The following is a 24,684-nucleotide window of genomic DNA, read 5'->3' as shown; positions in this document are numbered from 1 at the left end:
AGCCTCAGAAGCTTTTCTTGGAAAAGTATCAGGTGCTCCACTGGGAACTTAGTTGAAAGATACTCCTAAGGCAACACAGTGGACTTGCGGTGGCTGGAAAGTACTGATTGGAGGGAAAACGGAAAGTAATGAAACAGGGATTCTCTCTGAATGCTGGCAATAACTCTTTCCATTTAAATTCCATGTAAACCTTTCAGCACATAACATTATTGTACAAGAGGTCCTCCAGGCACCTTTTTAAGTTGAGCATCACACAGAGGTAAGTTCTGAGCTGGTTATTTTTTTAGTGTGATTTCCAAAGCCTGGGCAGAAGACAGTTCTGCCACTGCTAAGTCCTGGGATGTCTCAGGGTCAGGTTTTTTTCAGTTTTGTTTCTCAATCTCAAGTATGATACATCTTAAAGGCCTTGTTTAATATAACTTTGTTAACACTTTTGTACCTCTGGATGTTGCATGGAGCCTGCAACATAACTGTGTGGAGAGTTTTTGTCTTGAGAGGAAATAACAGTTATCTAGGTCAAACGAACTGCTTTAAAACAGGCAAACTGTACTTGTGTGCTTGAGCAGCATTTGAATTAGTGGTGGAAAATATGTGCATCTCTAATTAAATGAATCAACTGGTACCTGGAAAGCCTCCTTGCCACAGACTATTCCTATCCAACACTAACAGGAGTAACTGGGATGATTGGCTTGTAGTGAGTAAGATATAACAGAAAAGCAGCTTCTTGGGGAAAGGCCTAAACTACACTAAAACCTTTCTTTCCCAATTTTTCCACCTGGACTGATGACCCTGGAATGCTCATCTTCCAAGGGAACTTGATTTCCAATCCCTTTCTACTAGCCAAAACAATGCAGGTCAGCCTTTGTTAACTAGTCTTCAGCAGTGTCCCTCTTCTGAGTGGAACTCTTTACAGTGACTTACAACATTGAATCTGGTATCTTAAGTTCAAATGGGAAGATCACAAGACTGTGTGTGGTTTGATAACCAGGCTGTCAAGCTCATCTATGAATCTGCTGTCTTGAAAGTTGCGGCTATTCCTGTCCCAGCTGTTCCAGTTCCCAGCCATAACTGGCCCAGTCTCTTGGGCTGGCTTTGGTGCTCACTGAACACCTCATTGAACTTATTCAGCTCACTAACTCAGCAAAAAAATGTTCTGCTTTCTTCGTCAAGTCAAACTCCAGTGAGCCCCAGAGCCACCAGCAGAGAAACGGATAGAGAGCCGGGACAGATCAGTGGCAGTGAGCCATGAGATGGGCTTGGGTCTGTTACTGCACCATACCCTTGGTCCTTCATATGCTTTAAAATGCCTGTGTTTATTAAGGCAGCATAGCAGCAAATGGGAAGTGGTATCTAGTAACCAAGAAAGAGGCTGAGGTACAAGAGACCTGATTCAGCTCCTGGTTGTACTTCATATTCCAACCCGTATCTAAGTCTCTGTAACACAAAGATCTGAGTTCCTTTGTACACTGATTTGAAACTTAATACCAAGAACAAAAAGAGCAGCAAATTTATTATTCAGTGAGTATCAAAATTTAGCCCAAAGGCTGCTACAATATTCCAATTCTAAATGGTGTCTGCAACCAAAAGTTACACCATTTTACCTACCATTTACCATAATTTTACCTAGTGTCATTAAAGAAGTAGTAAAAGACCATGAAAGCACACATCTTGCATACATATTTGTAAATACTGCTCTGGTCTCTGCTATGTGCAGAGCTGTACTAACTGGAGGAAAAGATTCCTTTTTCTTCAAGGCCTGCAGTTAGTGCTCAATTAGCACAAGCTAAATTTCAGGCTGTGAAAGGTTTTAGTTTGAATGCTCTCTGAACCATCTAAAACTCCTGCTGCTGGAGGTTTTGCAAGCACGATGGGTTCTCTGCAGCTTCCTTTTGCCTGGCTTTCAGACTAGCTCTGTAAAGTAAGCAGCCAAGGCTTTGTCTGCCTCCTCCTTGGCACAGTGAAGAGGAAGCTCGTGTGCAAATTATGTGAAAGAGCTGCCATTCCTGTAGCACTCTCATCCAGCCAGTGCCAAGTATATCTGAGTTGTAAGCATAGACTGAGGGAGGCAGGGAACAGCTGGAAGACTTCCAAACTGAACATGCTCCTCTGTGCTTCTCTCCATTGGTACATAGAGACCCCTTAGAGAGCAGTGCCCAGCCTTGGCCTTCATTGTAAACTGCTCTCTTCCCCTGTTTCATCCAGTCCTGCTCTCCCCTTCCTGCATCTTTACTATGCATTGCACAGCCTTACCACCTCCTTGTCTGAATGTAGGCATCTTTTCTCTTGTCCTCACTCAGTATTCTTATTCCCACCCACATTCTGCTGTTTATGATAATACGTGAATATGTGGTTCTAACGTTTGGATTCAGGCAACTTCTCAGCCTCCTGGTTCTTACAGCAGAATATGAATTGACACATGAAAACCTTCAATGGTTTATAAAATAGTGATAGTGCTACCTTAAATATGAAGTGTGGGTGGCAGGATGGCTTGAGCAAGGGGGTAACAAGGTCAGAATTTACCTTCAAGATTACCGGTTCAGTTCAGTGCAGGACTTTGTCCCCGCTGTTCTGCAACAGCCAGTGGCTTTGCTTGGGTGTACCTGAATTCCTAGCAGACTCCACAGGAACTGAAGCTGGCACTAATTCAATTTCTCCTCAGCAGAGTCAGCACAGATATTTTTCATGAACACGTATTTCACATGCACTCCAACAAACCAACCTACTCTCCTCCTGAAGCACGCCTCTAGAAAAGGAGCCTACTTTTGCAAAACAAGTAAAGAAATGAAAGCTACTTATTTCTCTGGTCATGCTTAAGGATTTTTCCTAGCTTTTGCTTTAGTCAGACTGCTGGGAATTCCTCCACATTTAGGTTTCAAACCTCAGTTTATCAGTCTTGGCCTTGATTCATAGAAAGATTTCAATTGCTAAGTTTGGGACCCAGGTCTTAGATACAACCACGCTCAGATAAAGGTGATATAGACACACTTTCTTTCAAATCTGAACTCCATGTTGTTCCTGTATCTCCCTCTCTCATTCACCTGGTATTGTCCAGGCAGCTCCATGGGGAAGAAGTGGGTATTTATCTCTAAGGGTCAGGTCCTTGCTGATCTTGATTGGCAACTCCCTGTTTTCCTCCTTTCTGCTTTATAATCTCTTGGGAGGCCTGCACCATATTCTTCTCCCTGTCCCAAGTCAGCTGTTCCTAAGAACCCTAGGGAACATCATGTTTCTCATGCCCCTTCCCTTCTCCTCCCGAAAGTACACCATTCTGATTGACGATTGCTATCTGAACAGCAGAAAATCAATCAATCAAATTTCCTATTATTCAAATGTTTGTTCTTTTCTGTAAATCCTTTGTTTTGTTGCGTATCATAGACTGTACTTTGCATAACACACTGAAGGCAAGCTTGCAGTAATTCTGCACAACAAGTAAATATGGATTCCCTTCTCTGTATCGGACACTGAGGCATGGGCTAGTTAATTGCCTGCAGGAGTCCCTGATCTCATTCCTAGCTACAAGGAGACTCCTTTCACAGGAATAGTGAATCTAAAGATGTCAACACGTGTTTGTGGGTTTTCTTTTCATTTTTTCTTTACTGTACTGCATCTCGTAAGACAGACAATCATATTTACACTGGTCTACCAAAGTGTGCCTAGTACAGCTCTTTTACAGTTAACTCTGCATTTTCCTATTTAAGTGTTTGTAGTCTCTTTTCTTTGTTGACTACAGACCATTTTTTCATTGGAGACTGGCCACAGAAATGCAAGTTTTGTCCATTTCCCTGCTTTCTTCTATTGCACTGGTGTAAAGTTTCCTCTGTGTTAGTAAGATACCCAGAGGGACTGCTGCTAAAGGTTTGAAGATTTGGAGTCAGTCCAGATCCGGTTGGCTGCTGTTTTCCTTAGTGGACATTCACTGCTTTTACAAACAAGACAGTAACATTGGAGTGTCTTGTTTTGAACTTCTGTCACTCAAGTTCCTCTGGTCAGCAGAGGACAAATAGCACAAGCTGTAGTCAAAGCTCCCTCGTTACTTGTTGTGGAATCTGAAAAGCATTATTCCTGTGAGTAACTGCTTGGTAAGACTGTACTAAGAGACTGAAGGGTCAAACGGTTAAGATATGATTTACACCGGCCTTCAATCTCAGGTGGCTGTTGACATCCTAAAAGCAGAACATAAAATATCAGTATCTGTCTTCAGTCTGATTTCCAGTAGCTCCAGTTGTTCCTTTCTGGCATCTTGATAGTGTTTGCGACCCTTTTAGTGGCACCATCACTTAGGATTCCCATTCTGTGGCTACACTCGGACCAAATCACTGAAATGAATGGCATCAAAAATAACCTTTCAAGTTAACCTTTCTGGGTTATTTTTAACCCAGGTCTCAGGCACACAATCCCTCACAAAACAGTAGGCAGTGAAGCACAGCCATGCATGCCTGCACAGACCTTTGTTTTGGGGAGACCACCGCTGTGGTTTTAACTCTCATTTCCCTAAAGGAACTAAGTCCTTCCTCACCACTGTGTAAATGAGTGACAGATGATCCCCCTTGGCATCATCAGCACCTCCTGAAAGCCCAGCACCCGCGAGAAGCCGTGTGTCACACTTCGGTCCCTACACAATACGCATGATGAGGATATGGGCTTACTCCTGACTTTCTGCAGGCACCGCGAGCAGGGCGAGTTTTAAGACCCGCTCCCAGCCGGTGCCGTAGCTTTACCCACAGCCATGAGGCAGCGTTCCCCGCTCTGGGCAGAGGGGGATCTCAGGAACCGGGAAATGCCCCCGCCGTGTCCCGGCTCCCGTGTGACGGAGCGGCCCGGCCCCACCTGACTCAGGAAAACCTCCCGGAGCCGGCGAGGGCCTGCGGGCACCGGGCTCGCGCCTGGACGGCGGCTCCGCTGCGGCGCGATCGCTCCGGACCCGCGTCTGCAGCGCTGCCAGCCCGGTGTCAGTGAGGGAGGGCAGGAGCCAGCCCGGTGTCAGTGAGGGAGGGCAGGAGCCAGCCCGGTGTCAGTGAGGGAGGGCGGGAGCCAGCCCGGTGTCAGTGAGGGAGGGCAGGAGCCAGCCCGGTGTCCGTGAGGGCAGGAGCCAGCCCGGTGTCCCGTGAGGGAGGGCAGGAGCCAGCCCGGTGTCCGTGGGGGCGGGAACGAGCCCGGTGTCCCGTGAGGGAGGGCAGGAGCCAGCCCGGTGTCCGTGAGGGCGGGAACGAGCCCGGTGTCCCGTGAGGGAGGGCAGGAGCCAGCCCGGTGTCCCGTGAGGGCGGGAACGAGCCCGGTGTCCCGTGAGGGCGGGAAGGAGCCCCATGTCCCGTCAGGGCGGGAGCGGCCGGCCCCCGTCCGGCCGCGGGCGGGTCGCGTCGCCCCAGCCATGTCCCTCCGTACTTAAGGCGGCGGGCGCTGCTCCTGCGCGCGCCCTGACCGTTTGTCCCCACAGAAGATGGCCCCGACCTGCCTGCAGACCCTGCTGAGATGCCGGTCCTTCGCCATCCTCTTCCTCACGCCGCTGCTGCTTCTGCCGCTGCCGATCGCTGTGCCGACGCGGGTAAGTGCCTGCGGGGCCCCCTCGGAGAACAGAGACCCCCGCTCCGGCCCCCGCTACCCCAAGAGCCCCCCCCGCTGCCCAGGAGCCCCTGCCCCAGCAGCCCCTGCCCCAGCCGGCCACCCGGGGCCCTGTCCAGGCTTGCTGTGCTCCCGCCTGCTTGCCCGCCTCGTGCAGGCCATGCCCTGGGCATGCTGTGCAGCACCGGCCATGCTCGCCACAGCATCTGCCTTGCACCAGAGCAAAGTACCTGATCCCTGCTAAGGTAACTTCGCTTCCCCGCAGGGCACTGGAGCAGCTCCTTCCTGCACCTCATCTCTGAAGCATTTCTGCCACTCGGTCCCAGGTCTCAGGAGCATTGTTGCAGGTGTCACTCCCAAATCTTCAGGCACTGGTGCTCAGCAGCCCAACTCGCAGAAGGAGCTCTGTGCCAATCTCTATTCACCCTAAGGGTTGTGCCACTGCCAGGACCCGGGGCTCCCGTGGACCCAACCTGTCTTGCAAATTGGATGCGATTCTTTTTGAGTCAACAATAAATATACACATAACTGGCCTGCACATTTAGAATTGTATCTTGCACTGTCTAGTAGTGGTGGCAGTGGACTGAAAGGTAGGACATCTGGGGTCTCCAGCCCGCTCTGCTGCTGAGGCTCTGCTACGCTTCAGGGAGAGCTGCTGAGTGGCATTCTTCATCAGTGGTGCAGCTGGGAGCTGTGCATTGTGCGTTACGCAGTGATCACAACAGGTTTCAAATGCAATATTCTCCAGTTCACATCCGTCTTACTCTAGAGGTGGTGATGGCACAACTCCTGTGCTTTCAGTGGAGTTATACCAGCATAAAATTGGAATAACTCAGTGAAGAGCTTGGTCTCTAATGTCTAGTAGCATTCTTGGCAAAGTGTGAAAGCTCTGTTTATGATATTTTAGCCTACTAGAGCTATAGAGGCTATTCTAATGCTAAAAGCAGCCTTTCTTCTGAGTGATCTGTATTGCTCAATGTATTATAAAGTGCAGGAAAATGTCATGCATATTTATAAAGCCAAGATTGCCAGCCACTCTGGTTCACCTGTCTAAGTAATATCAGCACTGCCTTTCAGTTGAATGCTGGTGTTTTACAGAAAGAGGAATTCCTGACTGTTAGACAATGCTTTAACCAACACTAAGACAATTTCCCTAAAAAAATAAATATGGGTTAAGTGTTTTGGTATTTGTAGAAATATTGTGTCATCAGTCTAATCTGGGAAATTACAGTATTTCACAGTGGGAGAGGAATATTTCCACTAGTGATTGCTTTTTCAGCTCTCAGTGAGAAAGCAGCTCACTGTCTCTGCTGTCAACTGACTAGACACCAAAGAAACATTCTGTGACTGTTCCCATAAATCACAGATTGATGTAGGTAGAGATACAGACATATATTTCATTCCAGATCCTTGGTTGTTCAAATTGGTTATGGTTGGTTAATTTATAAGCATGGTTGTATTTTTGAACTTCATATAAATTATTTACTCTCCACTCTATGAAACCAGAGTTCCTTCTGTATTGTGGTTTTTAGTACTTCGGGTTGTTTATCTGTGTTTCATACTGGCAACAGATTAACTACAATCAGTTCTAGCACTTGGCTACTGTAGTGTAGCATAAATTCTGTCATGAGCTCACCTCATACTTGTTAAGGGAAGAGACCTATAGGATCTGTCTGAAGAAATTTTTTTTTTCAGAACTTGTGCTATAATTTATTCCTGGAAACCTGGAGGAAAAAAAACCAAACCCTAATTACTGACAAAGGCTGTTTTCTGGTTCCTCAGCTTCTCAAAAAAATGAAGGAAAACACACCCCTATTTATAAATATCACCTTACAGCACTTTTTAAATGTCACTGTAACACCATTTATTTTTGCAATAGAGTCCCATTTGTTATTTTAAAATAAAATCCTATAAACACATACTCTAAACACGAGCAAATTCTGAATTACCGAACACTAGCTTAAGCTTTAAAACCCTGTTTACCATTGGCTAATGAATGCTTGCTTCTCTGAACAACTGTGAAAGTACAAACTAAGAAAGGCTGTGGTACAGGAATGCCTCATCAACAGTGTAAAAAGGCTGCAACATTTCTAACCTAGGGAATCTCCTTTCCCTGTCTTGGTAAGCACAGTCTGAATTGGGAAAGCAGTAAAATACCTCTTAGTCACCAAAAAAAAAAAGGGGAAAAAAAAAAGTAAAAGGATTTTACTTTAAGAGTTACTTTAAAAAGTTAACTTTTAAATGACTTAGTGATAATAGTTTCTGGGTTCAGGTGTGCCAATGGACACACCTCAAAGACTTGTGATTTCATACAAGCTAATCACATGCACTGGGAAATCTGGCCATCCATTTCAAAATAATTAACTCAAAATAGAAATGCCCAAATCTACAAGCACTGTTAACAATTCTTGGCTCCTAGATGTGAAATCTGCTCACCTCAGCTGTCAAAAGGCAATTGTACACTGCAAACTGTGTGTACCTAGTTGTGAAAGGTTTGTTTTTCTCACACTGTTCATTTTGGAAGCATGTATTAAATACTGTGGTCAAAAAGATCTTTTTATGCAAGTGACTTCAGAACAAGGTTTAAAAGTACAAGTTTAAATCCTCAGGTTTTCTGCTACCTATTTCAGCGTAACTGGTTAAGCTACAAACAATGGAGTATTTAGGCCTTTTATAAGAGCTACCAACATGTTTCTTATCTTTAAGAATTAATTTTCTGTGCTTAAATGTGTCTTCCATCGTATTGCAGGAGGCCAAATGTGCGTATATGATCATCATCATGGCTGTGTACTGGTGCACTGAAGTGATCCCACTGGCTGTTACCTCCCTCATGCCTGTGGTATTTTTCCCTCTGCTTGGAGTTCTGAGCTCTAAATCAGTAAGAACCTTGCTCAATCCAGATCTGATACAGGGAAATCCATTGCTGTGCTCCCCCAAAAATATTTATCAAACAAGTCAGATAGGAAAGCGCTCCAGTTCTGTGGTGCTGTTTCTGACTCTGTTGAGCAGTGTTCAGGGCTCCTGTATGGGAAGATGCTGAACTAAATATATATTTTCTCAAAATGTTATGGGTGTGGGGCTTAAGGTGGTAGAGGGAAAAGTCTGTTTCTAGGCATGGATCCTGCTGCACCTACTAGTGCCAGCAGTTTGTGTGTTCATAACCCATCCCATGAGAGAGCAGTGTGACATGTTCTCTGTGAGATTTCAAAACGCATGGAACAAACTTCTTCCAAGAGGGTAGAGATCATGATACCAGCAATTACACTATGTCCCTTCCAAAGCTCATTCTGGCTGTTTGTGCTAGTGCTTTAGCACAAGGCTATACTAGGTACTGTAGCTAAGGTTCACTTCTGGCCAACAAGCTGGAAAGGGTAGGTGTGATTACTAAAGGTGCTAAGAAAGCCATTTTGGGGCTCAGCATTTCTGGTACCTACACAATACTTTGAGCTCCTACCAATGTTTTAGGAAACTGCTTCATTTTGTACTTTATTAACTCCTGATAATCTAAAAAGAAGGTGCATGATGCAAAAAAAAAGCCCCTGCACTGAACATTTCAGCACTTGAACAGGAGATCAAGAGTTCAGGAAACTGAAGTAGCTCTAATGCTGGATCTTCCCCTTCTGCCAGTGTTGGGATGGGGTCTGGTGCAGAAAATGGCTTTGAGAGGACAGGAAGCAAAACATATTAGTGAAGCTAGCAGGAGGCAGCATTTTGGCACCTGACCTACCTTCTCTGTCTTTCAGGTGTGCTTTCAGTACCTAAATGACACAAGCATGCTCTTCGTTGGAGGGCTGATTGTTGCAATTTCTGTTGAACATTGGAATCTTCACAAAAGGATTGCGCTGAGGGTGCTGCTGATTCTTGGGGCGAAACCTGCACTGTAAGAGTATTGCATTACTTCTTCCTTGCCTCTGTCAATTTTGCAGAGGCCTAGGGATGGTGTTTAACAATCAGCAAAGAAGGGAACCTTCAAGAACCTCTTTAGCTCTCTGCACTTGTACAGACTTTACAGAGGTGAAGTTTGACAGCAGCAGCAGCAGGGTATTTGTCCTTTAGCCAAAACCAGCACCTGACTAAATTTAGGTGCTTGCCTTTGGAGGCAGAATGATGACGGACTTCATCATGTGTAGACTAAGGAGCTAACTGGCTTTCTGGGATTCCTTCAGTGAAGGTGGCAGAGCTGTCCTGGAAGGAAATCTAGACACTACACAGATCCCTGTGACTACAATGCCTAGAAAAGTCTGTTTTCTTTTTCTCCTTTCTCCTCTGTTTCTCTCTTTTCAGCCTCATGCTGGGATTTATGGTTGTCACTGCTTTCCTGTCCATGTGGATAAGTAACACAGCGACCACTGCTATGATGGTTCCCATTGTCCAGGCTGTCCTGGATCAAATGGACACCACAGAGTATGATATGACCACGATGGAACAAGCAACTGGGCAAACAAACAAAGTGATCGAGCTGGAGGAAAAGAATGCATCAGATCCCACTTCAGCACATGGTAGGGGCCTCTGCAGTGAGTTGATTCTACTGAGCTTGCTATGCTCAGAGCTCCCTGACCTAGAAAGAGTTCTCTGTGCCTTTTCCAAAGAAAGAGAATGGTGACCTGACTGAAAGCACCCAAATGCATGACACCTAGGTTTTACAAATTGGTTTCCAATTTTCCTGGTTGCTGTTTTGTTCTGCTTAGTGCTAGGTCCCATGCAGATTGTTATGTTCTTTCCTTCAAGCTGTGGTCATTCTCCCATAGTTTCCCTAGACTTAACTGCCTTCTCAGGGAACTGAAAAGCATATCCTGTGGGAAGTATAATCTAACCCTGAGAATCCCAGTCTTGTGATTATCAGTGGGGGTTCAGCTTCTAAGCCACATAGGAATGCTTGAAAAACTTTGTGCAAACACAGCCTATTTTGGTTCTGGAGTAATAAATATCTCTTTTTGACCTAATTGTATGTGGAGCTGGGGAGAAGAAAGAGAAATGCCTTAAAAGCTACATGGACAAGAGGAGCTGGTGTCATTTGACTCACAGTAGACAAACTGCTGTTTGGAATGCTTTCAAGTGTGATCTTAACCTAATGCTTGACTCCACAAGGTCCTTCTGTCAGTGCTGTGGTTCTGCAGTAGGTTTCACTTGATTTGAACCACGTGCACAAACTCAGTCCCTCTGGTTTCGCTTCTCTGCAGTGGAGGTAAAGAAAGCTACATTACTAAATACAATTAAAGATCAGATTTGTGGTGCCTTTCTCTTTCAGAGGAGGAAGGGGTGTTCTGGGGATCTTAATGGAGATGTGATTTTACCAAATTAGCAAGTTGATCTGCCACAATTCCCTGTGTGACTGTGTGCAAGGACAAGTGCAAACGTTGGTAGCTCATTCTGTGTCTCACATTTCAAGCTTTCTGCCCAGGGCACATCTGGCCCATTTTCTGGCTGACATGTCCATGGGAGACACAATGTAATAAAGGGTGTTTATGTATGCCAGACATTGTTCTCTTATGAGCTTGACTCATAACTGCTATATTTGTTTAGACCTTGGAGACATAGTTTAGATACAGCTGTGATCTCTGCTTTTTGTTTGCTTTATTTCTTATCTCACTTGTGAAGGGAGAATGCATTATGATTGTACAAAGCTCAGACACCACGTTTATGTAAGATGTGCAAACCCACAAGTATGTCACTTGGTCACACAGAGTGCTCTGTAAGGCTGCTCATTTCTAGCTTCCAAACAGTTATATTAAAGATCGATTTTCATATTTGCAAATGCTCTTTTTAATGTTGGTTAGAAGGATCTGCATGGCTTTGCTGGCTAATTTATTGTAGCATGTAGTGAAGGTAGTAAATGTGTGCAAAAATACCTCTTGGTATTGTTGAGTTGGTTGTAATTGCTATAAATTCATTGTCCTGCTCCATTAATCTAGTCAGACTTCAAAATTAGGTTGTTAACCTCAGAGAACAATGGACAAAGCAGCAAAATTTCATGGCTGATGTAAACTGACACAACATATTGATCTTAACAGTTACGCCAGGCAATACTTTGGGGTTGGGGGGGGTGTTCTGCCTATATTACAGCTAGTAAAGCTAGTTGGGTTCTTTCTGTGGTATTGGAATGGTTTCAATGACTTCAGTATGTGGCTGGTGGTAAGCCTCTCTGTGAAACAGGAAATTGCTGCTGAGAAACTATGGCACCTATACGGACAGCAGCATCTTTGGATCATGTAGACCCAGATATTCAGCGTCTCTCTTTAGCTGCTCATGAACATGAGTCCAAAGTATTTGGAGACATATCTGTGTTTTTTTTTGAATTAAAATAAATGGCGTACACAAAGTGTACTGAACCTACAGACCCTGTCCTGAACTTTCTGCAACGCTAACTTTCCCTTAGTCGTGTTCTTTGTGTTTAGCCACAGGCAGTGGACAAGACCCTGATGATGCCAGATCTGAGGAAAAGAAGAAGAGGAAGCGGATATGTAAGGGAATGACACTTTGCATATGCTATGCTGCCAGCATTGGGGGAACTGCAACACTCACTGGAACAGCACCAAACATGGTGTTGAAAGGCCAGATGAATCAGTAAGTAATTTTTGCTTTTTCTCTTACTTATACTGTTGTACTGTTTCTGTGACCAGCTGACTCATCTTAGATGACAGTTTCAGTTGCAGACCGTAAGCAATAACCAGTTGGTGAACTAAGAGTGAGGAATGTGTATAAAGTGATGGGACTCATTGTTTTGCTTCAGCCTTTTTTAGGCAGCTATGTGTTGATGTCATAGGTCTCCTGAGAAACTTGGCAATACTTGCTGGCAATCAGCAGAGAGCTTGTTAATCAGAGATACTGGTTCTTCTGCCTCCACTTTTTCAACTGAAATGTAACACATCAGCAGAGGAACTGCAGTGAAGAGCATCAGAATGATGTATGATTAACTCTTCTCATAAGTACACTGAAGAGAGCTAAAAATAGTTTAGCCTCTCCTGTAATATTATTCCTCCATGCTGTGGCTGTGGAAACTGTGCAGCCACTGTTGTAAAGAAAAGGAGTTATCCACAAAATACTCTCTTCACTAAGCTGAGTGTGGGAATTGATCTAAATGCAACATAATCTACAGTGGAAATTTTGCAGATTCCACAACAGTCCCTCCACAGTCTTTCCAAGTCCTGTAAGTGTAGATGAGGCCCTCAGAGACATGGTTTAGTGGTGGTCTTGGCAGTCCTGGGGTAATGGTTGGACTTGATGAAAAAGGTCTTTTCCAATCAAGTTTATTCTATGATTCTGTTGGGAGTACTTCAGCCTCAGCTGCCACATTACCCATTCGTTTTAACACCCAGCTGGAAATTTGCTATTGAATAAAAATTGCAGTTCTTAAAATACTGACTTCATTTTTTGAAGCCAACCAGCAACTTTGTCTTCTGTTGAAGCAATCTGAAGTACAGCTATTCATTTCAGGGAAGACAATTCCTGCTCTATTAGCATGAATGGGGAGGAAGAAAGAATGTCCTGTCTCGGGATAAATGAACAGGCATGTTGGAAGTGAAAGCTACCTAGGATGTGTGTGGAATCTTTCAGCAGTGCTTGTCTTACTGAGATCTAAAAGATCAACATGAGCTTCTATATGCATTAAAATAAAATACAGGAAAAATCAAGGATTATATAGGTTTTCCCTGAAATCAAGGCTGCCTTCCTCTTGACTTCAGTTAGGCTATGGATGTTACCTATAATTACATAAATGGTTGTCCCAGATTTACATGTACATTTGTCATTTGCACATATTAAAGGAAGAGCAGATTACTAAATGTTTTGACATTCATATGGAAAACATTTATCTTTTCAGGTTATACCCCAACAATAATGATATTGTGAATTTTGCTTCCTGGTTTGGGTTTTCATTCCCAAACATGATTCTTATGTTGGTACTAGCTTGGCTTTGGTTACAGTGCTCCTTCATAGGACTCAAGTGAGTATTTAACTATACGATATTGTGGAAACCCCTCGGCTAATGTAGATCAGCTTATTGATAAATACGGGTCAGACGAATCCACTGACAAGTTACTAATTTTGTAGCAGAAACCAGTTCCATTTCACAGGAACTTCTGAGGTCTGGAAACCTTTTGTGTCCATGGGAGTTGCACTAAGGCAAAGCTTTATATATTCTTAATATTCAGACATAATTGCCTTCATATATTTCAATTTCACATCTGTGAATGTCAGCCCTAAGAGAACTAGCATATCTGGTTTGCTACCCTTGATTCAAAACTGTGGCTTTCATTCCAGGCTGCTCAAAATTGGACAGATACTTAGATCCATTCATAGACCCCATTCTTCTGTGAGAATTAGCATGTCCCCATGAAATACTTTGACGCTCTTGTCATTTCTTTGTTCCTGGCCTCTGCTATAGTCTGTGTCTGTGCCCAGGAGTGACAGCTTCAGAATGGCAAGCATGTTAAATCCTTCTAGTATGTTAATACTTACAGTATTTTCTTCTCCTTTTTTCTTCAAGCTTTAAGGAAAGCTGGGGCTGTGGAGCAGAGAAAAGTGATAAAGAAAAAGCTGCGTACAATGTGCTGAAGACAGAAATGAAGAAGTTAGGCCCTATCTCTTATGCTGAATTCAATGTCCTCCTGATGTTTATTTCTCTGGTTCTCTTGTGGTTTTCCAGACACCCAGGCTTCGTAAAAGGCTGGGCTGCTGGGCTCTTCCCAGGAGGAGAAAAGTAAGTTTTAGGGGATTTTTGTCCTGCACCTTCTTGACTGTGAATCAGATTCCCTTGCTCTTGCATTCCATTTTGAGTGTGGAGTCATTAATTCCAACCTTATTGAAATTCACATGCTTCCTGGGCTTGATCCTATCGCTTGTGTGTGAGATCACCAGTTGAGATCTACTGTTTGACACTTTCTACTGCAATGAAGGCTGGAGGCTGGGACATGGAGGAAGCTGAAACTCCTAAAAAAAAGAAACTTCTGCAATGCTGGTCTTAGTCACACTTGTATACGTGTTACTGTTTTGTTTTTATGAGCTCCAATAAGTTGCGGTATCATATGAATATTTGGTAATATCACCTCTGAACAATAGCTTAGAACTCACTGGGAAACTGATTTGGTGCTCTGAATGGCTTCTTTGCAGACTGTCTGTGGCATATTAAGGGGCATAAAATGCCCTTAATGCACAATGGGATTATTATTCAGGCCATTTCTTTACACATTGTTCTTTGAGATACAGCTGTTGAACGCTGGCTTCACCACAGAGCAGGAGCAGTTGTCATCTGTGACTCTGGTTATCGATGTGCATTGTAGCTAGTTTCTTTTACTACTGTCTCTGTTGTGGCAGGTCTGAGAGACCTCAGTCGTGACCTAATGACCCATATTGCTAATGTATAAGCCCCAAACAGGACACCAAAGAGAGTGACTAAGATGCTAGAAGCCAGCCATCTTCTAGGAGGAAAGATAACTATTTTCTAAGCTATATTCTCTTTTCTTCTTCAGGTATATCACTGATTCTGCTCCTGCTATGTTTATTGCCTTGCTACTCTTTATCCTTCCTGCTAACAAACCCAAATTCACAAGCTGGAATGCAAGCACATCTGACCCTGAAGAGACTAAAGAAGGTATTTAAAAGGGAAAGTGTAACACTGTGAAACAGCCAGCTCCAGCTAACATGACAGACACATATAGTGGATTCACATGCAGTTCTTCAGGGTAGCTCACCTCTCTCACTTCTTGGGCTGGGCTTGGGCACAGTCCCTGCCCATGTGTACTACCCTTACCCTATGCAGGTTTCTCAGTAACATGCATCTGCCTGTTGGGTCTTTTCCTGGTAGCTTATAGAACAGGAGACAAAATGTCTTCACTTTCTTAAAACATGTTCTGCTTTTCATTTCTCACTTCAGATACAAAAAAGCCATTTTTAACAGCCCCGCTGCTAGAGTGGAGTGTGGTTCAAAGGAAGATGCCCTGGAGTGTTGTGCTGCTGCTGGGAGGAGGTTTTGCATTGGCTGATGCAAGTGCAGTATGTCCTGACGTCTTGTTTTTCTCTGACTCAAAGGCAGACTTCTCTGGTTCATTATCTAGTCCTGTATTACTGGGCATGAACCCAAAACCACATCCAGTAGAGATATTCAGATCTGCAGGCAGATCCAAAGTAGCAAAAACTGGGAGGACAGGTGAATATTTGTGGCTATTTTTCAGGAGTTTGTGTGCTCTGACCATGTTCTTCAATTTATCTGACCTCTTGGAGGCTGACACACTTTGCCGAATGGTGTTTATATAATTCAGGAGTCATTTGGCATCATGTGGCAGGACTGTTACACATAATGGGAGTTCCTGTTCACGAGCAAGGGGTTCTGAGCCTGACTGAAAAACACTTCTTTCTTGTCAGAAATCTGGGCTCTCAGTTTGGCTGGGTCGTCAAATGACTCCATTAGGATACATCCCACCATGGGCCACTGCAACGGTACTTTCGCTTACAGTAGCTGTCTTCACAGAATGCACCAGCAATGTCGCCACAGCCACCCTCTTCCTACCTATCTTTGCATCCATGGTAAGATTATTTCCAACCTGTTATCCTACCAACTGGGAGATCAGAGTTAAACTGGCAATCTCTAGTGGCAAAACAGTATCATATTTATTGTCTTAAATGTTGCTCCAATGTTAATCTGAAAGCCAGTAATGAAACAGTTCATCTGACAGTATACCATAATGGATAGTGATTTTAGCTGGTGTTCACTGCTATGTTTATAGCATCATATGTAGATAAAAAGTGGGAATGCAAACTTTCTCCAATCTGCCCTACCTATCCACCTGGAACCTGAGAACCAACAACCTGGAAGAAGCAGCTAATTCAGGATGCCTGTCTGATGGCACCCTCTCTGAAAAAGAAGCCAGTTCAAGCCTTCTGTAAGGTGTGTCCCTTAGACCTGGAGAAAGTGAAGTGTCATTTTGTATTTAAAACTTCTAGTCATTTTGTATTTAAACCATCAACTCAGAACTGGAAAAACAACCAAAAACATTAAATGAAACCAACATCCAGCATTTCCTATTCATCCCTTTGCGTGGTTCCTTCATCCTCATGGTTTTCTGCTCGACAACAGAAAGTGGTAGGCCCAATTATTAGAAATGTGTCATTTTCCATAGGAAGCTAGAGGAATTTTAAAACTTACAGACAAAAACCTGGTAACTTTTGCTGCCTTTTCTGAGCAGAATTGAAACTCTAACATAAAGGAAAAAATAGGTTACTTTTTTAATTTGTAAAATACAACCGCTTTATTCATAGACCATTTCATCAAAGTAAATCGATCCCAATCAAGGTGCTGAGCAATTAGTGACTTAAGTTGGCACTTAAGTTCTGAGTCCCACAGAGTTTATATAACATCTGAAAGTGGTACTCCACACGCCTGGTAATTATAATCCCACCCCTGTGTTACCCTGGCACAAGTGTGGTCTGAGGTCAAAGAAAAGACTGTTAGAGAAATTTGACCAGAACTCCAAATTATACCATAGAGCAAAACAAACAACAAGAAAGAATGAAGCTTTGTTTTTAAGTATTGTGGGACAGGAAACAAGAGCAAAGTTATCTTTAAGCATGTGTGGATTTCAGAATAAAATGCTTGCAAATTGGTGATATAATGGCAGGAAATGAAACAAGCCCATATGCCTCAATGGGCTGGAATATGTTCTTTATGTTTTTCTTTTGGAACACTTTCAGTGTGATATTCTCTCCATTTCATTGCAGGCTGCATCTGTCAAAATCAATCCTTTGTATCTTATGCTGCCTGGTACTCTCAGTACTTCCCTTGCCTTCATGCTACCTGTTGCAACACCACCAAATGCAATAGTGTTTTCCTATGGCCACATCCATGTTTTGGATATGGTAAGATGATAACTGCCTGTTCTCTTATCTGAAGCTCCCTACTGCCTTTGTCCTGAAATATGGTGAGAGTTTAATTTTCTTAGCCAAGTATTTACAAAGTACCAGGAAGATCTTGTGGGCTGTAACTATCACTGTATATCTCTCTCTTATGCAGTCTTAATATTGCAGTAAGGATTTGCATCTCTGAAGTAACAGTACCTTTCTCACAGGCTTTGGCAGATGTACAGCCCAGACCCATTGCAATTAAAAACTGACAAGTCATAAGTCTCATAAACACTGAAGGGTTAAAATGCAGCCAGTGCTTTCCAGTCTTGTGGGGCTTTGGCAAGTGTAGCTGAAGCCTGGTTTCCACTGGAGCTGAAAGCAGAAGGTAACAATCAGCTGCCCTAGGCTCTGGTCCTCTGATTGCCTGCCAGACCACACAGTGCAGGTTCTGTGCCCGGTACCCAAGCATTACCAGGTTTTGAAGTAGAGACTTGAAGGAGGCAGAACTGTTCTTTAACTAATAAGAGTAATTTGTACATGCCTTAAAGCTCCTAGATCAGTTATAAAGCAAAGCGTTCAAAGACTTTGCACAGTGTGTTCCACCTAAGCAAGAACACGGGACAGTGGGTACAAGGGCTATTTCTGTGATTTATTTGACCATGTGTCTTTCTTCTGTATGTATAAATGGGCTTTGCTGCAATTTGATGTGCTCATGTTTGGTTATTGTTGGTTTGGACTTGTGTCCTCACAGGTTAAAGCTGGTATAGTGATGAACATTATTGGAGTCTTCTGTGTCTCAGTGGCCATCAACACATGGGGAAGACCTATGTTTGGGCTGGACACATTCCCAGCATGGGCAAACACCACAGCTATCCCGTGAACAGTGAAGAATTCATGTGTTCAAGAAGGAAAGGAACCTTAATACTCCTCTCTATTGCCCAAAGGCCTATACAGAGTCTCATCACCACTTCAGATCCAGTGTCAGGTGTTTGTTTCCTTCTGGGAGGCACACATCAGTTCAGGATGAACCAGCTGTTCTATCAAATGGTTTGAACTATCCTATCACCAGTATGGACTTGTAAATCATTAGTGTTGACCACTGCACTCAAGCAGGTGCTGAAAATTCATTACCTGTTACTTGCATCCGCAAGTCAGCAGCTATACAAAGATATTCTTGTTTCTTGTCCAGTGAAAGAAGGGGTATGCTTATTATATATGTTACATTATGTTATGTTGTTATGCTATGCTATATTATGTTATGCTATGTTATGTTTCTGCCTCCTGAGGAACATTTAAGGAAAGGAAATACGAAGGGTAAGTGGTTTGTTTGTTGGGGTTTTTTTCTGCTGTGGCTTGATGCCCCATAGCAGCAAGAGTCAAAAGCTCAGAGTAAGACCCTAATAAATACAGGAAGGTACGAATGCCTATAATTACCAGTGTTATGCAGATGAGAACTCCACTGTTCATACACTTTGTAAAGCATTTATAATGCCTGTGTAGCAGGGTCACTCTGTAAAGACTGTCTACTATTAAAACCTCTATCAGTGAGAGTACTGGAGCTATTGCAGTAAAGTTCCATTAGAAAAAGCCTGTAATGATAGTCGCTGGAAATGTCTTAACTAAGAGATTAACCAAAGATGTACATGATGTCTGGACAGCTGTGCTAATACTACTGCAATTCTTGCACTTAGAAGGTGGTGGCAAGCAATTTTAGGAATAAGGACTGTTTTGACTCTTGTTCCAGAAGTGGGAATACTGGATTCCAGGAATAGAGCTGTTCAAAGTGTAGGCAGGACCCATGTTCTTCTCCTTCCCTGTCACTTCTTAATATTCCTGATACAGGAGATGCCTGTTCTCTGACTGAAAAAAACTATATGTGAATAACATCCTCTCTTTACTAAACTGTCCTGCACAGGAGCTATTAAAGATTCAGTCAGACTGTTTGGTGGCACTTGAGATAACTGTAGATCAAAGAAAACAGGTGAAATTGTTGCTGAACAGCTAAGATACCATGCAAGAAAGCGGCAAAGCAGCTGCTGTGAGTATGCTGTGATTTAAGACAAAGCTTGGCAGCAATTTTTTCATCTTTGTCCTGGGTTCAGCAGTAGCAGTCATCTCTTTTTAGTCATCTCAGTAGCAGTCTCTCTCTTTTCCAAAGTACCGAGTCTTTCTGTGTGAGGAACAAAGGTGATGGCAAAAGAAAAGGGTATCCCTGAATGCTGTTCCTAGCCATGTGGTCTTATTCTGTACTGTTTAATGCTCACACTGCATCAACATAGCATCTCCCAGTAAGACCATGGTAATTTTTCACCTGCTTAGAGACTTAAAAGAGCAGCACTGAATGGATTCAGCTGAATGACGAATCTGCTGCATGGATTGAAAAAGGTGACTCTGAACCCCAGCTGGGTATTTATTCAACTTGTACCCCTTTTCCCTTTCTTACTTGAAATTACCTTCTGGTGAAAAAGGATGAAACTGATTGAATAAAATTCTGTCTGTTGGGACTTATTGAGCTGGATTTTCTTTCCAACACCACCAATCTTCATATCTGAAACAGCACTGAAACCACTGGAGATACTGTTTAGCTAGCATATGCATATCTTTCTGTTTGGAAAGCTCCTGGTGAAGAAAAAGTGTATGAGATGATCACCGCAGGATGCTCAGCTTGCAGTAAAATGTTCAGCTTTTCCCTCTTGAATTTCTGACGCAAATCTTACAGTTGGGGTGAGGACTGACCCAAAGCCCAGTTAAGGAAATGCAAAGTATTATATTGCTCTTAATACGCTCATGGGGATCAGATTCTGAGACTATTTTTCTCCTTTTCTTTTTGCAGTGGTTAAACTGAAGGAATGCAAGATCAGGCACCTCAGCAATTATAATTAGAGTGAGGGTTCTAGTTTCACATTTTTCTCAGTTGTGTTCTATGCACAACTGTACATTAAAAAAAAATCCTTGCATTTTTTTGGTTGTGTTGCTTTGGGGGTGGTTATTGGGTGCTCTAGGAAAAGGAATAGATTGAAAACCCAAAAGGTGGTTTTCACTGAGCTAGGAGAACAGCTAACAAAACAGATAGTATCAATTGTAAGATATGAGCAAGGATCCAAGAGAGCTTGAAGAAACTGCCACAGAGAAACTGTGGTTTTATGGAAGTTAATCTCCAAGTATTTTAATTAAAATTTTAACTGCGATACAGAAAAAAGTAATGCAAGTACCATGACAAGATGTGCGTCCTACCTTTGCGTGGCTCTTTGTAAGCTCCAGGTTAATTACTGCTACTTAAGTTACTGGCTAGATGTAATTCAAACGTACTCTACTGTAGGCCTGGCTTTCAAAGGTTATGGGCCTTGCCTCCCATCTAAATATACTCCAGGGTATATTTAGATTTGCTCCCTAAGGAATTCAGCACTTTTGTTTGCCTAAAGACTGTATAATCTTGACTATAAGCACTGACAGGTTGGCTAGCATGCAGCTCAAGAGAGGGTTTGTATTCTTGCCAAATATTGATGTAGCCATCCATGAAACTAACTATTTGTGCACCCCCTTTGCAATGACCAAGAATTAAAGTTATTTTCATCATGGATGGGTGAGGCTGTGGGTGAGTGCTTGCCAGCAGGAAGGAATCTCACTAATCATATTTTCATTATTGGAGACCATGCATTTCCAGCTCTTTATCTATAACAGTAACTGCAATGCTATTTCCAGGATAGTTACAATGTTCCTGTGCAAGAATAGGAGAATGTGATTTTTTAATTTTTTTCCCTGATTCTTTTAAGACAGGCAGTTGAGATGGCAAATAAATTGTGTGGGGTTTCTATTTTGCCCAATGATTTAAGTAACATTACTTATTTATTATCAGAACTTTAATTCGTGGCATTTCATAGCTGTGATCCTTAGCTGACAAGAACTGGCAGGTTTATACAAACTTCAGCTGCTCATCCCGCTTATACGTGGGGAAAGTGTCTTGAGTCTGAATCAGTATTGTACATCAGTACGTATTGTCATGCTCTGTTACCACTAGCTTTAAAGTAGCACCTACAAGCCAAACATATCATGGTTTAAGTCCAGCCAGTAACTCAGAACCATGCAGCTGCTCGCTCACTCCCCACCTTCTTTCTCCTCCTGCTCCCCAAGGGATGGGGAGGAGAATGGAAAGAACATAACTCCAACGGGTTGAGAAAAGAACAGTCCAGTAACTAAGGTATAACACAAATCACTACTGCTACCACCAATAATAATAATGATAAGGGGATTAAGAAGGGGAGAGAATACAACTGCTCACCACCTGCAGACTCATACCCAGGCCAACCCAAACAGCGATCTGGGCCTTCTGGGTGGTTCCCCCAAGTTTTTCTACCCTGGGCATGACGTGCTGCGGTATGAAATACCTCTTTGGGTAGTTTGGTCAGGTGTCCTGCCTCTGCTTCCTCCCAGCTTCCCATGCGCCTCTTCACTGGCAGAGCATGAGACTGAAAAGTCCTTGGTCAGAGTAAACATTACTGAGGAGCAACTAAAACCATCGGTGTTATCAGCGTTGTTCTCAGACTGAAGTTGAAAACACAGCACAGCACCAGCTACTAAGAAGGAGAAAAATGACTGCTACTGCTGAACCCAGGACAGTCTGGCACTCCACATGATCAGTATTACTTGGTTTTGAGAGCTCTGATCTGCCAGGGCCCCAGGTAAGTCTAAAGCTCCTTTGGATCTGAGCTTGTGACTCAAGTTGCTGCAGTTTGGCCCATTCAGCATTTTAGGGATGAGCAAGTTGAATGCTCTTGCTTGTCTGCCACCAGCTTGCTTTCTCTAGACCACAATGCCAGCCCCATCTTTTGAACCTTCTGGAAAAGTCTGAGGCTTTCACCTTATTCCCTACAGAAGAACTCGGTGCCTGAGCTGTCAAAGCAGCTCTGTGCAATAGCCCACTACTCGGTTCTGTATTTCTGTTGTTCATGTGCAGGATTAACATTTGTGCCAGTTACAAGCTGCTCGTCTGGTGCAGGCAAATCCAAACAAACCAAACCTAAATATCCAAAATTTACATTCACCCGTAGTACCTCTGTGTGTGACTCACCTGGCTCTTGAGCTTTTAGGCTGTATTGGACAAAATGATCACATTCCCAAGCTTCTGTTCTCAGCTGTAGTGCCAGGAAACTTCCCTATTTTTTTCTAAATAAGAACCCTCTCCCAATTCCATAAGGAATATGTTGCCATGCCAGTTGGCAGAGATGCTGATCAGTTCTTGTGAGTCTTAAGAAAAATGCCCTCACCTGAGGTCTATGTGAGCCTACCTATTGGTTGCAGCACCAAATTACTTATCTCTTACTTGCTGAACACTATGTCAAAGCTATGCATTTGCTATTGTCAAAGCATATTATAAAGTGGATACGTTTTTCATTAATTCTAAATTGATGCCAATGATTTCCTTAGTTTTATACATCATTCTTCCTGGTGTTTTCCCTGCATCCTTCCACTCAGTGCCACAGTAGAAGATCCTAAAAATGAAATGGCATAGAAAGTACATCAAACTGCATCATTATTGGAAAATTTAATAACTGCAATGGTAATCCAAAATATAATGGAAAATAACTGAAATTATTCATATATTTGAATGTTATCTAGTTTACAATAATTAGTTTATTGTTCTGCAAGTTTGTCTATGCATCTTTGACGTGAGAAGTTTTACATTCCTTCACTGCTGGGAAATGCATTTGTTTCTGGCCTGTTTGGCATCCAACAAGATAGAGTTCCTTCAGATGAGGCCCATATATCCTGGCTCACTGCAGAATTCTTTGATTAGAGTACCTTAAAAGGGGCTTTAAATAGCAAGCGATACCTTTGTGAGGATGTTCCTTGTGGACTGCTGTTCTCAAATTCTGTGTATATTGCTCCTAGCAAATGTCTGGCTTCAAATTCATCTGCCTTCTAGATGCCCTAAGAATGGAAGACTGATACATTTTTAAAGAACTTATTAAAGAAAACCATAAATTGCTTTCTGACACTTGACATTTAATCCTGAATTTATCTTTGCTAATGCTTGTTTAAAGCTAGAGGAGTACCTTAGTCACACACATACATGTTCCAGTGCCTGCAGTAAGCTACAATCTGTTAAGTCTTTTTACACCATTTCACCAAATTTACAGCTCTGCTGAATGGTGTTTAACAGTCTTCAGATGGAGATTGCTCTACCATGACTGTCATAGGCTGGCTTTGAAATGCACATTACCTGCCAGTTTCTTGACCTCAAAAAATAGAACTCTGTGAATGCTTAAGCCTTTCATTAAATATGTTCTGACAATTGTTTCAGTCACTGATAACTATGATCTTGTTTCTATTGAATTACAATTACAACATTGGAGTAAAAAAATTGCAGACTTTGTACTGGCTTGTTATAAATATAACATAATGCGTACTCTGTTCTCTGTTATTTAACCATATTTGAAGCAGGATACTCTCCAGTCTGCAGAATTTTGTCTTCCATTCTATGGGTAAAATCCTTTAAGATGTCATTATCCATGTCAATACTAGTTTGCACTCTATTGTAAAGCAGATGGCTGAATGCATGAATAAAAGGAGTTCCAAGGATTAAGTATAAAATACTTATTAGGTATAAAAAACTTGATTGGTTTTCAATCGTGAAGCCTTGTTGGATCTTCTTTTCTTTCTACTGCAAACGCACTACACTGTGGTGCTGTAGATAAACCCTCTGTACCATCTCACTTCCTCAGTATTCACTTTCAAGATCCAACAACATATCAGACAAGACTTTATTTTCTCCTGTATCTAATAGAGTCTTAGTGCCTTCATACCCCAGAAGTGGTGTGAAAGTTTGACTCAACTGGTATTTAAAAGCAGAAAATAATGCCAAGTTTTCCTAGAGAATGTTCTCAGTTATTATACTACAATTCTGACTTTCACTTTTGTTCCTAGATTTGATGGCCAAGAATTGAGATGTTTGACTTAACTCTGGCAAACATACATGGTAATTTATTCCTGTGACCAATCCTTTTTTAGGATTCTCTCTTCTGAAGTCAGTCTTGGGAGAGAAGTCATATTTCAGAATAGCAATGCAGACACATGGGATGTGTTTGATCTCTGCTTTTAGCCCAAAGACTGTGTTTACTGGGGAGTGACTTGGTATGTTTTGATATAGTAATGGTAGTATTCCACAACCACTAAAACCTTGTCTTAAAAAAGCAACCATATTTTATTAAGAAAAACTATGCATAAATCTTTTTAGATGGTTTTTGTAACCCAATTCCCAGAGGGAAGGGAAAAAAAAATCATACTGCATAG

At 42.7% G+C, this 24,684-nt stretch overlaps 1 protein-coding gene across 6 annotated transcripts; it reads left to right on the top strand.

Moving 5' to 3' along the window:
- Nucleotides 1-84: 84 nt before the first annotated feature.
- On the top strand, nt 85-18,595 carry SLC13A5 (solute carrier family 13 member 5). Of its 6 annotated transcripts, XM_062615623.1 has the most exons (14): nt 85-259; nt 3,978-4,064; nt 5,435-5,542; nt 8,309-8,437; nt 9,303-9,439; nt 9,844-10,058; nt 11,955-12,123; nt 13,379-13,501; nt 14,045-14,257; nt 15,027-15,148; nt 15,431-15,549; nt 15,919-16,080; nt 17,272-17,409; nt 18,146-18,595. In XM_062615623.1, exons 3-14 carry the CDS (start codon nt 5,438-5,440, stop codon nt 18,272-18,274), a joined length of 1,761 nt encoding a protein of 586 aa, XP_062471607.1. In that variant the 5' UTR covers nt 85-259; nt 3,978-4,064; nt 5,435-5,437; the 3' UTR covers nt 18,275-18,595. The 6 variants fall into 6 exon arrangements, with proteins under 6 accessions (XP_062471607.1, XP_062471606.1, XP_062471605.1 ...); XM_062615622.1 differs by lacking the exon at nt 3,978-4,064; XM_062615621.1 differs by lacking the exons at nt 85-259; nt 3,978-4,064 and adding an exon at nt 4,399-4,499 and having other exon boundaries at nt 5,434-5,542.
- Nucleotides 18,596-24,684: the final 6,089 nt, after the last annotated feature.

Source organism: Pezoporus occidentalis, unplaced genomic scaffold (genome assembly GCF_034315485.1).
Source record: "Pezoporus occidentalis ecotype Australia unplaced genomic scaffold, CSIRO_AGI_Poc_V1 ctg183, whole genome shotgun sequence".
NCBI lineage: Eukaryota > Metazoa > Chordata > Aves > Psittaciformes > Psittacidae > Pezoporus > Pezoporus occidentalis.
This window is presented reverse-complemented; position numbering and strand designations above follow the sequence as displayed.